General features: G+C 46.8%; 2 protein-coding genes across 2 annotated transcripts in view; both read left to right on the top strand.

Moving 5' to 3' along the window:
• PPP1R16B (protein phosphatase 1 regulatory subunit 16B) overlaps positions 1-11305 on the top strand; it is a 63602-nt gene extending 52297 nt beyond the window's left edge. Inside the window, exons 5-11 of the mRNA XM_066561574.1 lie at positions 714-817; positions 1099-1223; positions 2931-3056; positions 3401-3476; positions 3855-3984; positions 4718-4886; positions 5445-11305. Of these exons, the coding sequence (XP_066417671.1) occupies positions 714-817; positions 1099-1223; positions 2931-3056; positions 3401-3476; positions 3855-3984; positions 4718-4886; positions 5445-5966 (1252 nt within the window). The 3' untranslated portion in view covers positions 5967-11305. The remainder of the gene's footprint in view (positions 1-713; positions 818-1098; positions 1224-2930; positions 3057-3400; positions 3477-3854; positions 3985-4717; positions 4887-5444) is intronic.
• An 843-nt stretch (positions 11306-12148) lies between these two features.
• On the top strand, positions 12149-17495 carry LOC136564008 (protein FAM83D-B-like). Its single transcript, XM_066561738.1, has 4 exons — positions 12149-12598; positions 15168-15335; positions 16041-16165; positions 16501-17495. The coding sequence occupies exons 1-4, from the start codon at positions 12149-12151 to the stop codon at positions 17453-17455; spliced, it is 1698 nt and encodes a 565-aa protein (XP_066417835.1). The 3' UTR covers positions 17456-17495.
• Positions 17496-18877: the final 1382 nt, after the last annotated feature.

Here is an 18877-nt window from a genome sequence, read left to right on the forward strand (position 1 = left end):
GTGAGCCTTGGGACCTTTCTCACTGGGTCTTAATTAGTGATCACCAAACTTCCTGCAAGATTTGATCCCCAGTGGTGACACAGGGTGCTTGACCAAGTCCCTAAAGCTCAAGTCTTGCCAGCAAGGAGGAGGAAACCAGGTGTGTTTTGAGCTGTGTCATGAGCACCTGTGGTGACTCCTGCCTGGAGCAGATAGTTGTGCCTGTGTGTGGAGCCCTCTCCTCCCTTTCCCAGAGTGCTGGTGCTTTGGGAGTGTTAACCTGCTGCCTTGCACAGCTGTGCCTGCTGCTTCTTCCTCAGGGAGGGAGACTTCTCCCTGTGGTGGTGTCATCTGGGACATAAGCATTGAAAATTTGGCTCTTCTATGACTGTATAATGAAGGAGAGAAGAGGATGCAGTCAAGCGTCCCTTGGAGGATGTTCCCTCTTGGGTTAGGAAATTTTTGGAGGTTATAAAAATGGAGCAGATGTGGAATACGGGGCATTACTGATTCAGGAAGGAGGTGTAGTGTGCTGCCTTTCATCCAGTTCTGGAATTAATCTTCTCCACTCATAGCTCCACAGCTTTGCTTCAAATCTTTCTTATGTCATTTGTACTTTGGTGGCATTTGGGCAACTATCAAATCCCAGGTGGTTTTTCCTAAGCATTTATCCCAGAGTGTGGCACTGTCTGCTCTGAGGTCCTTGCTGGTGTAACTCAGTTTTCCCCTTGCAGTGGAGCAGACCTGTTGGCAGTCAATGCAGATGGCAACATGCCATATGACCTCTGTGAAGATGAGCCAACCCTGGATGTCATTGAGACTTGCATGGCCTATCAAGGTGAGGAGACTGAGTTTATGTAAAATACAGAAATGGGTCAATGTGGTACTAAAAATTACCCTGTTTTTCAGCTCTTGATTGGCCTCTGGAGAAAAGCAGAGAGCTGCTCCTGGCATAATTTCTTGGGACCTGACTCTGTGTGGTTATTCTGATTCCCAAAGATCACAAGGGTGAAGGATGTGGGGTCATATCAACCAGGATCCTAAATCTTATTTTACTCAGCCAGTGGAGAATTTTACTCAACCTTTCCAACTGTCCTCTTTTAACTGGAATTTTAACAGGGATTACCCAGGAAAGGATCAATGAGATGCGAGCTGCTCCAGAGCAGGTCATGATCTGTGACATTCATGACATACTTGCCACTGGCCAAGACCTGAACAGGACTGATGCCCAAGGTGCCACGCTGGTGAGTGAAACTGCAGTGGCTTCAGTTTTGCTTTCCTTCAGCCCAGAGGTTGTGAAACCTGCCCTGGAGCAGGAGTTACCCAAAATCAACAGGTGCAAGTCACTGAGAGGAGAAGTCCCACAGAACATAACACATCTGCTGACCTGCAGGGAACTGGGCCTGCAAGACCTCCCAGTGACCTCTTGCTTCTCATGTGCTGATTGGAGTCCTGTGGAGGGGATGTGAGAGCCCTCTGGCTTTCCCAGGAGCAGGACCCAGTGCTGCTGGAGACTTCTTGCCTCCTTTCTGCTTTGTGTGGGTCTGGCTCACAGAGTTTCACTGTTTGTTCCCCCTGGTGGCACCTGGCCCTGGGCAGAGGTGGAGTGCAAGAGTGCAGCACAAAGCAAGCTGGCATCTCATTTGTCTGCCAGGGACTGGGAATTCTGAGCAATCCCAGCTCTTTTTACCCCACAAATGTGTCTCCCAAATTGTGTCTTAGAGCAGTCCCAGCTTAGGGAAAGTTCAGTAATGAGGTCATATGTGCTGGGAATTTCATACAACCGTGGTCATTTAATGCTGGGGTCCAGACATAACTGATTACAGGGCCAGGCCATGGCAGTGTATTCCAGTTTCTTAATCTAAATGTCACCTTCAGCATATACCAGAAGTGTAAGGGAAGGGCGGGTTCCCTTGAAGGTAAGCTTAGATGATTGAAGTTTTTATTGCAGCTTATTTTTTAACACATTTTTCCCTTTAATAAGGATTATATATACACATTTAAGCAGACCTCTGGGCTCCCCCTTTTGTATCACCCCCAACTGATTCCTTATTAATTTATGTGGCCTCTAGAAAGTGGCATAAAGTTTATGTAGAAATTAATTGAGTTGCTAGAAAGCATCAGGAAATATTTCCCGATGAAGTTTTAACTCTGTGTGGTGGCATCCTCATGAAAATTTTTTGAAAAGAAGCTTTGATTCTCTCATTTAGCACAACTGAAATAGGAGGAGCTCTGAGTGGAGTTAATCCCTTCAGAGCAGTGCATGGGTCAATGTTTTGCTCAGAGATGCAACAGCAGACTGCAATTAAGAAAATCTTCAGAGACATGAAGTTGGGGAACTGAAAGAGACCATTACTGATTGTCTCCAAAGTGGTGGTTGTAGTTGGAAGCCAATATCTGAAAAATCATCCTCCCTTAAGTTAAAGTGGCCAAAGTTTAAAATGTTTTTGACTTTCAAATGGTGAAAATAATTACAGTGTGATTGGAAGTGCAATTGCACAGAGAGTCCTGACTAAAGCAGGCTGTAAATTTGATTCAAAAAAATCACATCCACAGCACTTCAGTGGGGAAGAGGAGATGTTCTTCTGGCATAGTGTGGATGATGTTCTGCATTGCAGGCTCATGTTTTGATGGTGCTTTCCCTACAGATTAGAAAGCACTTAAAAGCCCCTGATTTAAAATGTGAATACATTATTTTTCTCATCCATATATCTAAGTTATTCTAAGAACTGTTAAGCAATTTCCTCTCCAAACAGAATTACATGCAGGCAATACTGAGCTCTAATAACAGGAACAACCTGCTTTTGACCTGGTGCCATCTGCCCAGTGTGAAATGTGCTGCCTGTCCAGCTCTAGGCTCAAACATTATCCAAGAAAATCCTCTGAAACTCTGTGTATAAAACCATCTGTGGTCCTTGCAGGCAGCTCATGCTCTGTTCCTTATCTCCTAGCTGCATATAGCTGCAGCCAATGGTTATCTGCATGCAGCTGAAGTGCTTCTTGACCAGGGGGCAAGCCTGGATGTTAAGGACTGGGATGGCTGGGAACCTCTGCATGCTGCTGCTTTCTGGGGACAGGTAAGGATTTTGCTGTGTCACGTGTGAGGGTGGCATTTCTTCCTTCCTGGACAAACTGTGGAATACTCTGCAAATGGAATAAATCTGAACTGGGGCTGGGCTCTCTGGACAGCATCAGAGAAGATCCCATGGGCTCCAAAAAGAACCGGTTGCTGAAAAATTTCAGGCAGAGCATGCCAGTGCAAGTGGATGGTGAGAACAATGTTTAACATCACACACATACCAGAGTTATTTGAGGCAAGTTGAACCTGCCTCTCATTCCAACCTTTCAGCTTTAGGGAGGAAAGCCTAAATTGCCTAAAATACCTCTATCAACTCAGCTTGGCTTTCTTTCCATTCTTTAGATGCAGATGGCTGAATTGCTGGTGTCCCATGGGGCTAGTTTGAGTGCCAGGACATCTTTGGATGAGATGCCAATAGGTGAGTTTATGAAGCTTAAAGAAAGAAATGTTTAAGAAATGGCTGGAGTTCTCACATGGTGCTTTCAGAAGCATTAACATCATGTTTTAGGTATCCTTTTAGAATCAAAGTTAAAGTTTCTTTAACCAAGACTAAAGTTTTGAAGCACCACTTTACTACAGAAAATGCTTCTTCCTGCTCATAAAAAGAAGGAAGAAGGCACATCCCAAGCACCAGGTCTTCCTGCTGTGTGTTTCCTCTGTTATCCCTTGTGCTTGGGAGCCTCCCTGCTGTTGTGTGCAGCCCTAAGACCTGGGTGTCTAACTAGGAAGGCACAATTAGCAACGTGGTGTTAATGAGAGGATCTGACAAAGGGCTTGGTCTGTGTGTGTGCCATAGATCTGTGTGAAGAGGAGGAATTCAAAGTTCTGCTTCTGGAGCTGAAGCACAAACACGATGTGATCATGAAGTCCCAGATGAGGCACAAATCCTCCCTGAGCCGCAGGACCTCCAGCACGGGCAGCCGGGGGTGAGTTCTGCTCTGCCCTGCAGGTCACCTGGGCCACTGGCCTGGCCACCCAGGTGTATTCTCACCCTGAGGTCAGTGAGAACAACCCATCTGTCCTTTCTGAATGAAAGGTAGTAGCTCACTTTGGCTGCTGAAAGCAGAGCTCCTTTGAAGTGTGGTTTTTTTCACTAGGAAGAGGTGCTCATTCTTGGGGGGGAAATGGTTTTGTGCTGGTCTGGTTTAAGAACTGCCCAGAGCACAGGACCAAATGGTGAGAATTTACTCTGTTAAACCACTGGAACTGGTGTTGGAAATCACTGCTTCAAGTGGATTAATTTGAGATTTTCGGTAGTATGTCACATGGCCAAGATGCAGTGCTGAGACACAGTTTGCAGAGGTCTTTGTGAGATGTTTCTAGACACCAAAGCAGTCCTGCACACCACAAAGCTCCCTAAACAGCCCATGGGCCATTTCCTTCTACATTTACTCCACTGGTTGCAGAATAGGTCCATACGGTGACCTGCATGAACTCTAAAACAAATTTGCAGTGCCAGTTTAGAGCTCCTCAAAATTCCTCCCACCTTCAGTATCCACCTCAGTGCCTTTGCTTTGTGTGGGTGCCAGGAAGCTGAATCCACGTTCCATTCCAGAGGGAGAGGCTGTGAGGAGGAGGAGCAGGTGAGAAGAGCTACAGGCTAAGAGGAAATGTCATGTCCTGCTCACAGCTTTGATGGCCCTTGTCCCTGTCCCACAGGAAGGTGGTGAGGAGGGCCAGCCTTTCGGACAGGACAAACCTTTACAGGAAGGAGTGTGAGAAGGAGGCCATGGTGTGGCAGCAGCTGGGGGCAGCAGAAGAAGGAAGAAACTCGGGTCTCATTGGAGAAATTGGGGAGACTCGGTCTGACCAGGAGAATACAGACCCTGTAAGGAATCTCTTCTCTTTCATGGGGTCACTGAGGAGGGCTGCTGGTGCAGCTTCAGTCACAGTGGGTGGAAGGTGGCTGAAAAATTTGTAGACCTCATCCACCAGGTATAAGCAAAAGACCAAATTCTCGTTTGGTATAAACTGGGATGTCCCACTCAAGTGGAAAGCCTGTTCTGGATGTACAGCTGCATACGTAGTTTTGAGATAAAAATGAACCAGGATGCTCCAAAAAAATAGTGTCTGCCTTTCATTCTAAAGCCCACAAGCTGGTAAGCACAAAAGCATTGCAAACATGCTTTGCAGTGACTTGTTTTTAATTAAGTCATTGTCATTTTATGTAGATAAACATATTATTTTTGTGTGTGGGGGGGGCCTTCAGAGTTAAGGTTCCATGTCATGATTGGGGCTCACAGTATTAGTGGGGGAATTCAATGTTTGTGCTGCAGCACCCGTCTGGTAGAAAGGCTGAGTGTGAGCAGACTTAGGAGGTTGTCACAGGGATGAACCCTGCAATGGGGAATGGTAGAAAATTCTCTTTCATGTCTCACTGTTACAGAACTCAGTGCTGGAGAACTCCTCCCTCCTCCCGGAGCTAGCGAACAAAAGCACCCAGTGTGACACCGAGATCCCTCTCCAGAATGGACTGATGGCATCTGCCAGCCCTTACCAGTACACCTTTTCCAACGGGGACATTTGGAGCATGCACCCTGAGCCCGACAGCAACCCTGGGCACGTTCTGCCCTACAGCAGCCCCGGGCTGCCCGAGGCACCGCAGCTCTGGGGCACCTACAAGGAGCACAACCACCAAACGCTGTCGGAGCTGAAGAGGCAGCGAGCTGCAGCCAAGCTGCTCCAGCACCCCTTCCTCAGCACCCACTTCAGCACTGGCATGGCAGGAGTTGCTGAGAACGTGGCCGAGGCCAAGTCGCACTTAATGGAATCCAGGACTTCTCCCTACAGCTCCAATGGGACCTCGGTGTATTACACAGTGTCCAGTGGGGATCCGCCCCTCTTGAAATTCAAAGCTCCCATGGAGGAAATGGAAGAGAAGGTGCATGGGTGCTGCAGGATTTCCTAGTCTGGTCTGTGTCTCACCCCAGAGTGGACAGCAGATGTGGGTTGGATCTATCACAGTGGCCAGGTTGTTTGCATTTCAAAGGGAGAATTTGGTTATGGACATCCTGACTGTGGCAGCCTTGTTCATCTCAAATTGTACTTTACCCTGCCAATTACTTCCATTGCAGCTGGATGAGTAATGCAGGTGGAGCAAGGCTCTTAGGAGGGATGCACATCAATGTGATGTCAAAGAGTCTCCTGAGTCTTGCTCCCTGGGGAAGAAGGTATGGTGGGCTGCCTCCCCATCCTTGGGAAGCCATGAGATGCCTTGGAACAAAGAAAGGATCTGAATTCAAATCTTTGTGTCTGAGCCTCTTGCTGTAAGTCACTGAGCAGCTGGAAGGTGACAGTTCAGACCTGTATTGTCACTCTTGGGGGCTGCACATATCCAGCCCCCACATGAAGTTTGCAAGAGTGGACAGAACTGTTTTCCACACAGCTGGATCCAGCACTTCCTGGGCTGGAGCAACAAGCAAGCACAGATGCTGCACCTAGGAAGTTTGCAAGGTGTTACATTCTTGCAGTGACAGCTCACCATCACAAACTGTGCACTGGCTGGGTCCTGTTCTGCTCTGTCAGCTCGTCACTGCAGACTGCCATCAGGTTTGAAGCAGAACTTTCCCTGGAACAGGCTTCACTCAATAGGCTTTAAAACTGATGTTGCAATAAAGGGGCCCTGGCAATAGAATTTTACTGCAATAAAATACTGACAAAGGTCTATATTGGATAAGTAATTTAAAAAACTTATTTGTACTATTTAGACTCTTAATTTGTTAAAACTGAAAAGACTTTTGTTGATCTCACTTTCCTATTGATTCTGTTTGTTTACTCTGTATGCTCAACACAGATAGTAGGGGCAATATGCTTTGTGTTCTGATTTTTTCTGGATTTCCAGAACCACAGGGCTCAGGAGGGATGGGAAGGAAAGGCTTGCCAACACTAACGCAGGAAGGCCATGAAAGCATTTCTAATCCCATAGATGTGAATGACACTTGCATGAACCTGCAGTCTTTGGCTGAGAAATAACTGTGACCATTGCTGTGGTAGCTGCAGCAGGACAGGAGATGTTTTGTTCTGTTTTCCACCTCCCATGCTGAAGCTGTCAGCAGTGGGTAGCATCTGGCAGAGGAAGGTTTAAATGCCTCTGTGTCTGGGGGAGTTGCCTGACACTTAACAAAGCCTCTGTGCTGTAGAGCAGCTGCAGTGCCAACACTGTCTTGGTGGAGTTCATGTGAGCTCTGACAGACACTGGCACGGGGTCACCTGGGAGTTTGGCTTTGCAGCAACTTCAGGCTTTGTGTACCTGGGGGAGGTGAGAGGAGAGTGTGGGGCAGCTCTGAGGAACTGGCCACACTTCAGTTGTATCTCAGAAATAACTGTAAATCTCTAATTCCTCTGCACAGGGGAGCTGTCACACACGTAACTGTTTGCCTGCATGAATATGTGTCTTCTTGGGCAGCTTAAATTCCAAATACTGAAGACATGAACCTGTTTGGGTCTCTGTAAGCCTCAGTGGATTAAATCCAGCTCATGTAGTTGTGCTTCAGCCAAGCAAGAGCAAATGCACCTTCCACTCATTTTCCTTTTATCTGGCACCTGTTGGACACCAATATTCCCTTCCACATGTACTCTCCCTCTGTGGGGATCCTCACAGCCTTAACTTTTTTCTAGGCTATAAAAAGTTGACTGAGGCTGCCAGTGACTGTTAAGTGCTACCCTCTGCCCCCCATCAAATCCCCCAGTGCTGGGGCTGAATACATTCCCATGCAGGGCTCTGGGCTCCTCGAGGCAGCAGAGGTGGCTGTTGTGTGTCACCACCACTGCCACGCTGTGCAGGTGACACCTTTGGACCTGGGAGGTACCAAGCTGACAATTCAATGGTTTGAATTGTAAGCAGATAGAATTCTCTTTCCTCTCCAGTTTCAGGTGCAAACTAGAAAGTGGTAGCAGTTGATCTGGTTCACTTAAAACCCCAGTTCTGCTACAGGCAGAGCTTGAAGCATTCAGGGAAGTTGGGCTCCCTCCATTGTTGAAACATAAGCTAATTATAGAACTAGGAAATGCTTCTTGTGCTTGACCTTAAGGGATTTTTAAAGTCATTCTCTAGTAGTAAGAGGATGATTTGGTAACTGGAAAGACTTACTGCATCTGTGTGTGGTTGACAGTGGATCTTCTGATTACCTTGAGTAAATTATTCTGGGATAACACCAAGTGTGGCCTGGCTGTTGTTCAGAACAGGGGAGATGATTCTTTCAGGTGCCTCTCTTCTCCCATGGTGGTGAGGTTTGTCTCTCCACATCCATCCTGATGAGATTTCTGAACTCTAACAAATTTTGGTGCCGCTATCTACTAGGTTGTGTATGGTGCAAAACCTGGGCCCAGATGTTGCCTTCCCTCCCAGCAAAGGAGGAGTAGGGCCCTTTTCCTTCTCAGAGCAACTTTGTGCTAGCAAGTGTATTGAACCCTGCCTGATTCCAAGGAAATGAAAAGGAGATCACTGAATGCAATAGTGTAAAGTAGTTGGAGGCTTCTTTTCACTGAGAGCTATTAATGGGTTAAAACTGCAGGAAACCAGTCCATTTTAGATAAACAGCTTTTTGGCTTCCACTGGTATTTCACATAAGTAAAACTCTGGGAACTCATCATCCTAGCTCGGAATCCAGTGGTGCTTGATCAAATGTAATCCATTCTTAATCAGACAGGAGAGTTATTAATGGCAAGAGGCAGTAATGGATAAATCTTGCAGGATATATTTCACAGCCCTGCCAAGTATTTACCTGCCACTGGCTTTGGGCTGAAGCTGCACCAGGGTGTGAGCCGGAAGGCTATTGAAGAATAGCCTGGACTAGATTCATGCTTCTGTGTGGTGACATTTGGGATATAATGGTCACTGCCTGTGCAGCACTGGCAGGGCTGTTGGTTGTAGGTCTGGGATGAGGGATTCTGTAAGGTGGATAATTAACTTGCTTCTGGTGGACTATTTTTTGGAGAAAAACGGGCTTTTGGGGGAATAAAAACACAGATTCTGTACATGGGCATTGTAGCAGCCTACCTCCAGGAATAACACTTTTCATTGTAAAATTTAGCAGTGTTACAACAATAGTGGGGGTTTGATATCTGTGTGTTTTAAAGGCCATCCCAGAGGAAAGCTCTGAGGTACAGAGCAGAGAGCACTTGGCTGTTTCATTGGATCTTAATATGGCTGAAAATCTGTAAAACCTAGAAATCATGTTGTGACTGGTATATCTTAGTTTATTAGGGAAGTGTTTGAGGTTTTTATGATTTACTGAATAGTTTTAAGATCAATAAATATCTTATTACAGATTCAAGGCCAGATTAGAGTCCCAGTTCAGTTACCAGTGAGCCAAAGGTTGAAGTTGTTCATAGAGACTGTGCAAAGATCTGAGGATGTGAATGTACTGACAGGTCTGTTGCAGGCAGAGCTGCATGAGAATAACCCTTCCTTTTCCTCACATTTTCCTGTGTGCTGAATTTGTACTGTTTCTAGTGGTTGATGAGAGCAGTTTTACATTCCACGTTGAAAGAAATGTGTTAGATAAAGAAAAAGGTGTCTTTCAAAACAATGTCTCTACTTTGGTGGGCTCAGCACTGAAATGTTAGATAAGGGCTTAAGTCCCATTGCTGGGATCTGTTTGAAATCAGACCTGAATCTGTGTTTCACATACCACATGATGTGATTTCAGCCCATTAAATTTCACTTCTTTGGTGCTCCTGAATCTTAAAACCCTCCCAGTTTTGGGAAGAACTGAGTCTAGCTGATGTGATTCTGTGCCATCTTGGAGGTGTGGTCGAAGAACCACCTGGATGAGGAACTCCTGGTAGGGAAGGAGAAGAGCATGGCAGGGCAATAGCAATAATGACTCAGTGCAATACTCAGTGGAGGCAGTGAATTCTTGAGTTTATTGAGCAGGATCTTATTTCATGGGGTTGAAATCCCTTAAAAGCTCCAGAATGACATTATAACTTCTGCCTAGTGTCTTTTTTCTTCAGTCTTGGAGCTCTGATTACCCCCATCATCCCTGCTGGAAGTAAATCAGTTACCATGGAAAGGGGAATATCCTGAGAAAGCAATAGCACTGGTCTCCAGTGAGCCATGGATGAACTGTCTGTCTGCTGGAAGGTTTCTCCCTACACCTGGGTTATTTCTGTGCCTTATACTTGCTAAAGGTAACTCGTCTCTGGAAGGTTTGTGGTGACTATACAGTTCTTGCTGATCTTTAACTTGGAGACTTTTGCCAGGGGATCACAGTCCAGAGCATGCCAGATTGTGACATTATTCTTTGCTCTTTCAATTTCTCTCATGATTGCCACTTCTCTCTTCCTAAATACACAGAAAGGAAATGCACAGGAGCTTCATTGTATTTTAACAAATCACATTGACTGCTTTGGTGTGTCAGTTCTCTACAGGCAGAATCCAGAACATGCTTGCAGCAGCAAGGTCTCATCCTTTACACCAGAACACATTTACATTTTTTGGTTTGTTTTGCTGTGCGACAGAACAGTTCTCCCTGGTTGTTCTTCACCTTTATTCTCTTTTCGTGTTGGCCAAACTGCCAATGGACTTCTCAGTTCCCTCACACAATTCAAGTACCACTGGGCTCTCTGGGCAACATCTGCCATGGCACAATTATGACCTAGAACATTTTGCTGTATTTCAACCACGGAAGCTGTAGCAGAGGAGGCTCTGCTCAAGATACCTGTTCCCAAAGCCACACCAATGCAATGATCTCCACCCACAGCTGGAGGGGACACACGGGTTTTTAAACAGTGCAGATGCAGCCTTAGCATTGCCACCACCACGTCTTCAGCCTTTAGATTGCAGTGTGAGGTTGCAGGAGTGTGGATAAGCCTGGTACAGGACAGTAAGAGATGATGGCAAGCCTTCTGCAATAACTCGTAATTCCATTGATCAGTAGTAAACCATGTACAGATAAAACTTGATGAAATGTATTTTATGTGAAGAAAAAAAAATAATGTAAGAACTGTATATTGTATTAGCAGCTTTGTGTATAAAATGGCATTTTGGCAATCAGAGTCTAATATATTTAAAACTTTTTTTAAAAAAGGATATTTGATATTGTATGGAATTGACTTTATTGCTACTGTAAGTATGAAGATGGTTTCTTAACATGTTGAAGCAATGCATAAAATCTTAAACTTTATGTAAAACTCATGCCAAAAGCGTATGTTTGACAGTATTAGCACCTGACTCAGTGTCTTTAATAGAGAGATTGAATTTTTTAATTTAAAAATTATATTAAATTTCTTTAATAATACAAACATGCCACTGAGGGTTTTTTTTTGGTTGGTTGGTTGGTTGGTTTGAGTTTTGGCACTCTGTTATATTTCTCTGCCTCTCAGCTGTCTACAACCGGGGGAGATCTAGAGGAATAAATCTAGGCAGTGGGTGGTTGTAACTTTTGGTTTCAAATGCAGATCTCAGGAAGTGTTTGGTCAATGCTCTCAGGGCCATGGTGGCATTCTTGGTGCTGCCCTGTGCATGGCCGGAAATTGGACTTTGATGAGTCTTGGCGATCCCTTCCAGCACGGAATATTCTGTGAAGTGGCAGCAGTTGGAGCTGGAGACAAGCTGGACAGCCAAACCTGTGCCTGCCTTCCCCTTCAGGGCAAAAGCTCCGCGATCCCTGCCCGTCCCCTTAAGGGCAGCGGGGCTCGGGCAGGGCTGTCCCCGGCCAGGAGCTCCATTGAAGGGCAGCGGGGCTCGGGCAGGGCTGTCCCGGCTCCACTCAAGGACAGCGGGCTCGGGCAGGGCTGTCCCGGCTCCATTGAAGGCCGGCAGGGCTGTCCCCAGCCGGGAGCTCCATTGAAGGGCAGCAGGGCTGTCCCCAGCCGGGAGCTCCATTGAAGGGCAGCAGGGCTGTCCCCAGCCGGGAGCTCCATTGAAGGGCAGCAGGGCTGTCCCCAGCCGGGAGCTCCATTGAAGGGCAGCAGGGCTGTCCCCAGCCGGGATCTCCGTCCCGGTCCCGCCCGGCGGAGGCGGTGCCCTCCTGCCGGAGCCAACGGCGGCGCGGGGCGGGGAAGGCTCCTCCAGAGGCGGCCGCGCTGTTTGGATTCAAACTCTGCACAAAGCGATCCCGGCGGGCTCGGAGCCGCGCTCCGGCCATGGCCAACGCGTCGCAGTGTCTGGAGGAGGGCTCGGGGCGCTGGCCGCCGCCGGCCGGGCCGTACAGCGAGGCGCAGCGGCTGGCGCTGGAGGAGCTGGTGGCGGGCGGCCCCGAGGCGCTGCGCGCTTTCCTGCGGCGGGAGCAGCTGCCGCCCTTCCTGTCGGAGCCCGAGGTGCAGGACATCGCTCGGGCCGCGCTGCCGCCCGCCGCGGGCCCGGAGCCGGCGGCCGAGCCCTCGGCCGGAGCCTCGCTGGACGCCTCGTCGCTCACCTACTTCCCCGAGCGCTCGGAGCTGGAGCCGCCCGCGCTGGAGCTGGGCTGGCCGGGCTTCGCCAGCGGCGCCTTCCGCGGGCTGACGCGGGTGGAGGCGCATTTCCAGCCCGGCTGCGGGGACAGCATCTACGGCTGCAAGGAGGCGGTGCGGCGCCAGATCCGCTCCGCCCGGCAGGTGAGTGAGTGAATGAGTGAGTGAGTGAGTGCCCGCGGAGCTCCCTTCCTTGCCCTGCCCTGCCCGGGGTCCCTCTCCCCTGGGTCTGCGAGCGCATCAAGAATCGGCACCGCTGAGCGTCGCCATGGGACACCGAGCAAAGCCAAGTGGCTTTAAAACCCTTGTCGAGCAGACAGCGTCGTTGAGGAGGACAAGCTCGAAAATGCAGAAGAAGTGGCACTCTGCTGCATCTGCGAGCCCTCCCTTTCCCGGGTGCTCTGGGTGATGCGCCCAGCGCTTCTGCCCTGGCCAGCATAGCCGCTGGATCCAGCTGACCCTGCTTTCAGGGAGCAAAAGGTCTCCTGTTCAAGAGTCCCCACTGATGGTCTCTGCCACACAGGTGCGCTTGCAGAAACTTCCTTTAAAGGTGTGACACAGAAAAAGCCTCTTCTATAAGAGAAGGGTACCTATAGATATAACACCGTGACTGTATTTTCCTTCCTTAGCTCGCTAAGTGACGTACAGAACTGCTTTTGACAGGACTTTCTCCCCACAGGAGTGAACGCTTTTGTTCTGATGCACAGTATGGCTTGAAAACCACGTGGCGTAGGAACTTGTAACTGTTCCCTGTAACTCATTGCATTCCCGGAGTTTATAGCCTGCAACTGTAATCCCAGCCGGGAACCACCCTTCTCCTTAGCAGCCATTCCATTGGCTCAGCTAAAATTTAAATGTGTAGCTTCCTTTTTGGGTGGCCAGATGAAGCAACCTCTGTCTCTTTGTGTAACGTGCACGGCACACCCTGAATCAACAACCGAGCTTAGGCTCTACTCCCTTGCGAGGGCAGGAGCTTAGGGAGTGTGCGAGGATGACATGAACGACGGGCTCCTTGCCAGAAACGGTCCCAGAGGAAGCTCTGTTCTCAAACAATCCCTACAGGTATATGAGACCAGTCTGGTAACTCGAGTGAACACCATAAAGGCATTCATTCCCCCCAAAAGCTGTACTTGTTTGTAATATTGTTCTTGCAGCATCCTGGCAAACCTTCCCTCACTCTGAGCCAAGAGCAAGGTAAGCTGCTCCTGCCCTGTTTGTGGCTGTGCCTGATCCAGGGAGAATTTTTGTGGAGATAAATGGGCATGTTTGACACACTAAGATTTACTGAATGTCAGATTCCGTGTGATACTTCTCAATAATTTCTGAGTTCCTCAAGTTAATGTGAAGACTGGGAAAACTCCAGATGCTGCATAATTTCTTCCCTAATTAATGCACTCAAATGCAGTTAGTTCAAGTGAGTGCTGTGATCTTGTCCTTGCCATCCTGAATGGATGACTGGAGAAAAGGTTTTTCTGTCTTTCCTCTAAACATTTTGGGCAAAACTGTATTTCTTTTTCAGCTGCTAATTCTGGGACTAGAATTATCAAACGTGCTGTGAGTTGAGCTGTCATCTGAAGGCATCATTGTTCCCAAGGATTTAGTGTGAATTGTTTTGTTTTCAGGGGTGGTTTTCTCACTTGTCTGGTCTTGTCAAAAGCATCTTATTGGTTTTTAATCTTCTTCAACACTTATACAAGTGATTGGGTGGCAAGAAACTCAGAACACACGCAAGAAGCACCAACATAAAGTAACTTTATCTAGAAATACCCATGTGCTTGTGCATGTTATATGACAGAACTCAGCCAAGCAGAACCAGTGCCTTAGGGAGCAGGAGAGAAGTGGGAATGCAGAGCTCAGCCTGTTCCTGTGGGAAAGGTTTCCTCTGAGTACAGGCTGTGCCACACACAGAGCAGCTGTGTTGCATGCTTATACACCTTGGGTGTGCTGCAGCAGCCTCCATCTGATAAGGGCAGGTGCCAGGTACTCACAGTGGTTGTATTCTCATTGTTCTTTACGCTGGTTTAATAGAAAAGTGGAAAATTCAGTCATAGAGCTGAATCCTTTATATCTTTGTGTCCCTACACAGAAGTGGTTTGGGAGGGTGAGAACTCGAGCACCAAATCAGTGTGTGAGGTGGCTCTGAATTAGCTGGAGAGATGGTTCATAAATGTGATATTCCCATTTTAGGATTTGCCTTTTTGAAAGAACTGTTGGGTGAGTGGAGGGACTTCCTGTGAAGGTAAGGGATATAAACTCAGTAAGACCAGGAAGAGTCTGGAAATCAGCTGGAGTTTGTGAGCTCTGACAGCAAGGAGCTCATTTGAGCTAATTCTCCTGTAGCTGCTTGAAACACTGGGAGAACAGGTGTGGAGATGGTTTATCTTGAGATTTGTCAGATTCTGCTGTGATTGCTTCCCCAGCCTAGCCACACTACAGGGGGTTGTGTAGGAAAGGAGAATGTGAAGGTGTACAAAAGCAGCAGACAGAGGAATAACCTCTTCAGGCCTTTGCTTTGCATGCTGGGGCACAATGAATTTACAGGAGTGTTGTGGGAATATAGAAGAAGAAATCTTTTAGAGCTTGCTAGAGCCTGTGCAGCAGGACAAGGAAATGCATGAGACCCTGATGATAACAGCAAGAGAAAATGCTTGGGGGAGGCAGTGGTCTTGTGTAAAATAAGTCCCTTGAGTAAGTGGTGTGGCTTTCCTTGCAGGTGATTGCCCTTGTGATGGATTCCTTCACAGATATTGAGATCTTCAGTGACCTTCAGGATGCCTATAACAACCGCCAAGTCCCAGTCTACATCCTCCTTGACCAGGACTCTGTACCCCATTTCTTGGAAATGTGCAACAATTTGGGAGTTTGTCCTGAGCAGGAAAGTGTAAGTACTAAATTGGGGTCGGTGTGGTTTGTTTTTAGTTTTGTGGTGCAGTGTATGCATATCAAAGAAGCCTTTCTACAAAGCATCAGACTGCCTTGAAAGGCCAAAGCAACCTGTCTGTTGCCCATATGTAGGAGCTACAACCCTGATGTGTACCAGCCCCATTTGCTGTGTGCACTGGGATCCCTATCCTGAGGATGCAGCAATTTTCAGGGATTTAATTTTGCAATGTTTAAATAGTTTTATTCTTTGGCTCAAGGAACTGCTTGCTAAGCAAAACAGAAACGTGGGAAGCTGAAGGGTGGTACAGCTCTGGTACCATCTGCTTTCTTTCCTAATACTTTCTTTTAAGAGGGTTTGGGTGATGTGAGCCAGGTGATTTGCTTACTGCTGTGAATATAAATGGACATGGCTGTGTTATGGCTTGGATAGGCTTCTGTTCAGTGCAGTAAGTTTCTCTGGAGAGGGAAAAACACTCCTGCCTTCCTGTGCAGTAACTAATTGGAACTGACTGTTGTCACCTAATCTAACAGCAATTTAGCACTGTGTGACTAAAAACACTCATACACAGCCTGTATAAAAAAGTTCATTTCATTCCTATCTTCCATACTGTGCTTAGGTGCTTTTAAGTAAAATTGCTAATCAAAAGTTTTTGGAAGTTAACTTAAATTTGATGTCACTTTTTTCCTTTCTTTTCTGAACCAGATGATGAGAGTTCGAACTCTCACAGGGAGCACGTACTACATGAGGTCAGGTGCCAAAATTGTTGGGAAAGCCAAGGAGAAGTTCATGTTAATTGATGGCATTAGAGTGGCAACAGGCTCCTACAGGCAAGTATTGGGGGTCTGCTGGTGCCCAGTGAAGCTGTAGAAATGGAGATTTGCTGCAAAAGTATGCATTAACTTTGCTGTTTGTCCTGTGTTAATGAGTGCCAATGGCACATGGACCAGCTGAGTCCAAGTGGGGCTGACACCAATCTGAAAACACCTTTGGAAAACTGCTTTACTCAACTTTTGGCCATGGCTAAATAGAGTTCTTTCTGCAGAAATTAATAGCCTGTTGACTTCTTCTCTTACCTTCATTTTTAAGCTGAGTCTTGCTGTCTGTAGCTGCGCTGTTGAAATGCATTGGAGATTAACTGTGAGGTTTGGTTTGTTTTCAACAGTTTCACATGGTCTGATGGGAAGCTGAACAGCAGCAACTTGCTGGTGTTGTCAGGTCAAGTGGTTGAACACTTTGACCTCCAGTTCAGGATTCTTTATGCCCAGTCACTGCCCATCAGCCCAAAGCGACCGTCCAGCTGCAGGAACAGTGGCATGTTTGATCACCTGCTGACCAGAACAGAATCCTCCAAAGAATATACTGTGGAAGGCAACTTGAGAGCAGAATTTGCCAGACTGTCTAGCACGCCAAAGAAATTGCTGGAAAAAGCAGATCAAACTGAATATACTCCTGCAGGAAAGCTTTGCAACCTGCAGCTTTCTTGCCTGTGTGAAGAGGAGTCGTTCAGCAATCAAGTGGGCACAGTGGAACAGAGAAGTGCATCAACTCAAACTGGCCCGTGGGAAGAGATGGCAGCTGTGACCAAATGCAATGCAGCCACTCAGGCCAGCACTGCCACAGCAGACAGTGGCACTCAGGCTTCTGTCACGGCCAGAGGGACAGGCACTCAGACATCCATTTTGCTGAAGACTGCAGTGACACAGACAAAGGAAGAGGAGGGCACAGAAACACCCCTCCTTCCCAGAAAGTTTTCAAAGGAAGAGTATTTTCTGTCTGCGAAGGCCGTATCCAGCTCTAGTCTGCAATCATTGTCTTCATCATCGTCCCAGTGCTCTCTTGCAAGCTCTACAGGCTCAATATCCTCTCTCCGCTCCTTTGAATATTCCAGTAGTCACAGGGCACAATATTTCCAAAAACTGCACAAAGAGAGGCAGTTCCACTACTCCACCATCAGGTCAAAGCTGAGCCACATGGTGGCCATCCTGTCCCGGCGGGGCCGTGTCCCTGCCACCTACCTGAGCCAGGTCCCTGCCGGGGGCAGCCTGAAGCAGAGGCGCGACATCAGCGCCAGCCTGCACAGCCTGCGCCACGCCTCGCTCTATTCCCTCAGTAAATGATTCCTGCCCTGACCACACACCACGCAAAGCCCAGGCTCAAGTTGCTGTCACTTTGTACCTAAAATTCTTCCATTTCCGTCCAGCACTTTTATTTCTTCGATACTTTTTTAATACACCACTCTCCAGCACTTTGTTTTATAGTATGCAGTGTAAGTGATGAAAAAGAGACATTATATAGTAACAACTTAGAGGTTCCTCTTGTATGGATTAGAGGTGAAGATCATTTTGATTTTGGGTATTTAACTTCAAAACTGAACTTGTTACTGCTTTCCAGGATTGCTAATGCCCTAGTTTTAATTTATGTAAACTTGGAAAAATCTGAGTCACACTGAACTTGCTCAGAGTAGCTTTGGAGATCTATGTTATATCAAGGAATTATATTATATCAAGGAATTCTCAATCTTTTTTTTTCCAATACTGACTTTTATTTCTACTTTATCTTTGACAGGAGAGGAATCAGCTTTTACAAAGAGCCATGAAGCTGATTTTATTCTAACTTCTGTGATTTATATGTTACTCTTCCACTCAAGTTGCAAAGAGGGTTGAAACAGTTGCAGGTTATCTTCAACTGTATTATTTTTCCTTTCTTTAAGCCTCCTGAAACAGAATGAGCTAACTAGCCCTCTGGTTTGATCATGCTCAGGTGCCTTTGTTTAGAGATATATAAATATATGTGTGTGTGTGTGTGTTTCCTTCTTTGCAGTGGGCTCCAAGGCGAGACAGTCACTGAGGGCATGTGACAAAGCCCCTGTTCAAAAGTAAACTGACAAATGCACTACAGAATGTTATGGGTTATGTTGGGTAATGTTAATTTACAAGTAACTGTAGGAAATAAATAAACATTTTTCTCTTTTTAACTTTGCTGTCTGAAATACTCTTTCCTGCTCATCATTTTTTCACTACTAACTTGGTTTGAGGAGCTAAAGTGCCACTCTAGTTTTTGAAGATACTTCCAATACTGAGTGGACCTGAAGTTTGGTTGCTTTGCAAAGCCTTTTTGTGACTGTTTGCAGATTTCTGTGTATGTCTGTTCTTGCTGGGTCTCTTACCTGAGCAGTGTGTGCAGTCTCTCCCTGAGATCTGGCCTGTACTGTTGTTCTTTAGACCTGATCTAAGTACTTCAGTGACCAACCACACTGAATTCTGCCAAATCAAATCAGAGTCTAGGTTATGTATTTTTTTATTCAGGAGCATGTGTGTCCAGTAGATGGCACATTTCAGCTGTTTGCTTGAACACCGAATGAATGAATGAATGAATAGAAATATCCATAACTCAAAAAGGCTGCAAGTGTTGAAAGTAACTAACTTTAGAATTTCTGTCTGAAATCTCTAAGGACAATGAGGCTTAGCTACTTTTATTGTTTGGATTTCTAAGCAGCCACTCCTTCACTAAAGGTGGAGGTGGGGAAAAAAGTTCTGTCT

The sequence above is a fragment of the Molothrus aeneus genome, chromosome 17, assembly GCF_037042795.1.
Source record: "Molothrus aeneus isolate 106 chromosome 17, BPBGC_Maene_1.0, whole genome shotgun sequence".
Taxonomy (NCBI): Eukaryota; Metazoa; Chordata; class Aves; order Passeriformes; family Icteridae; genus Molothrus; species Molothrus aeneus.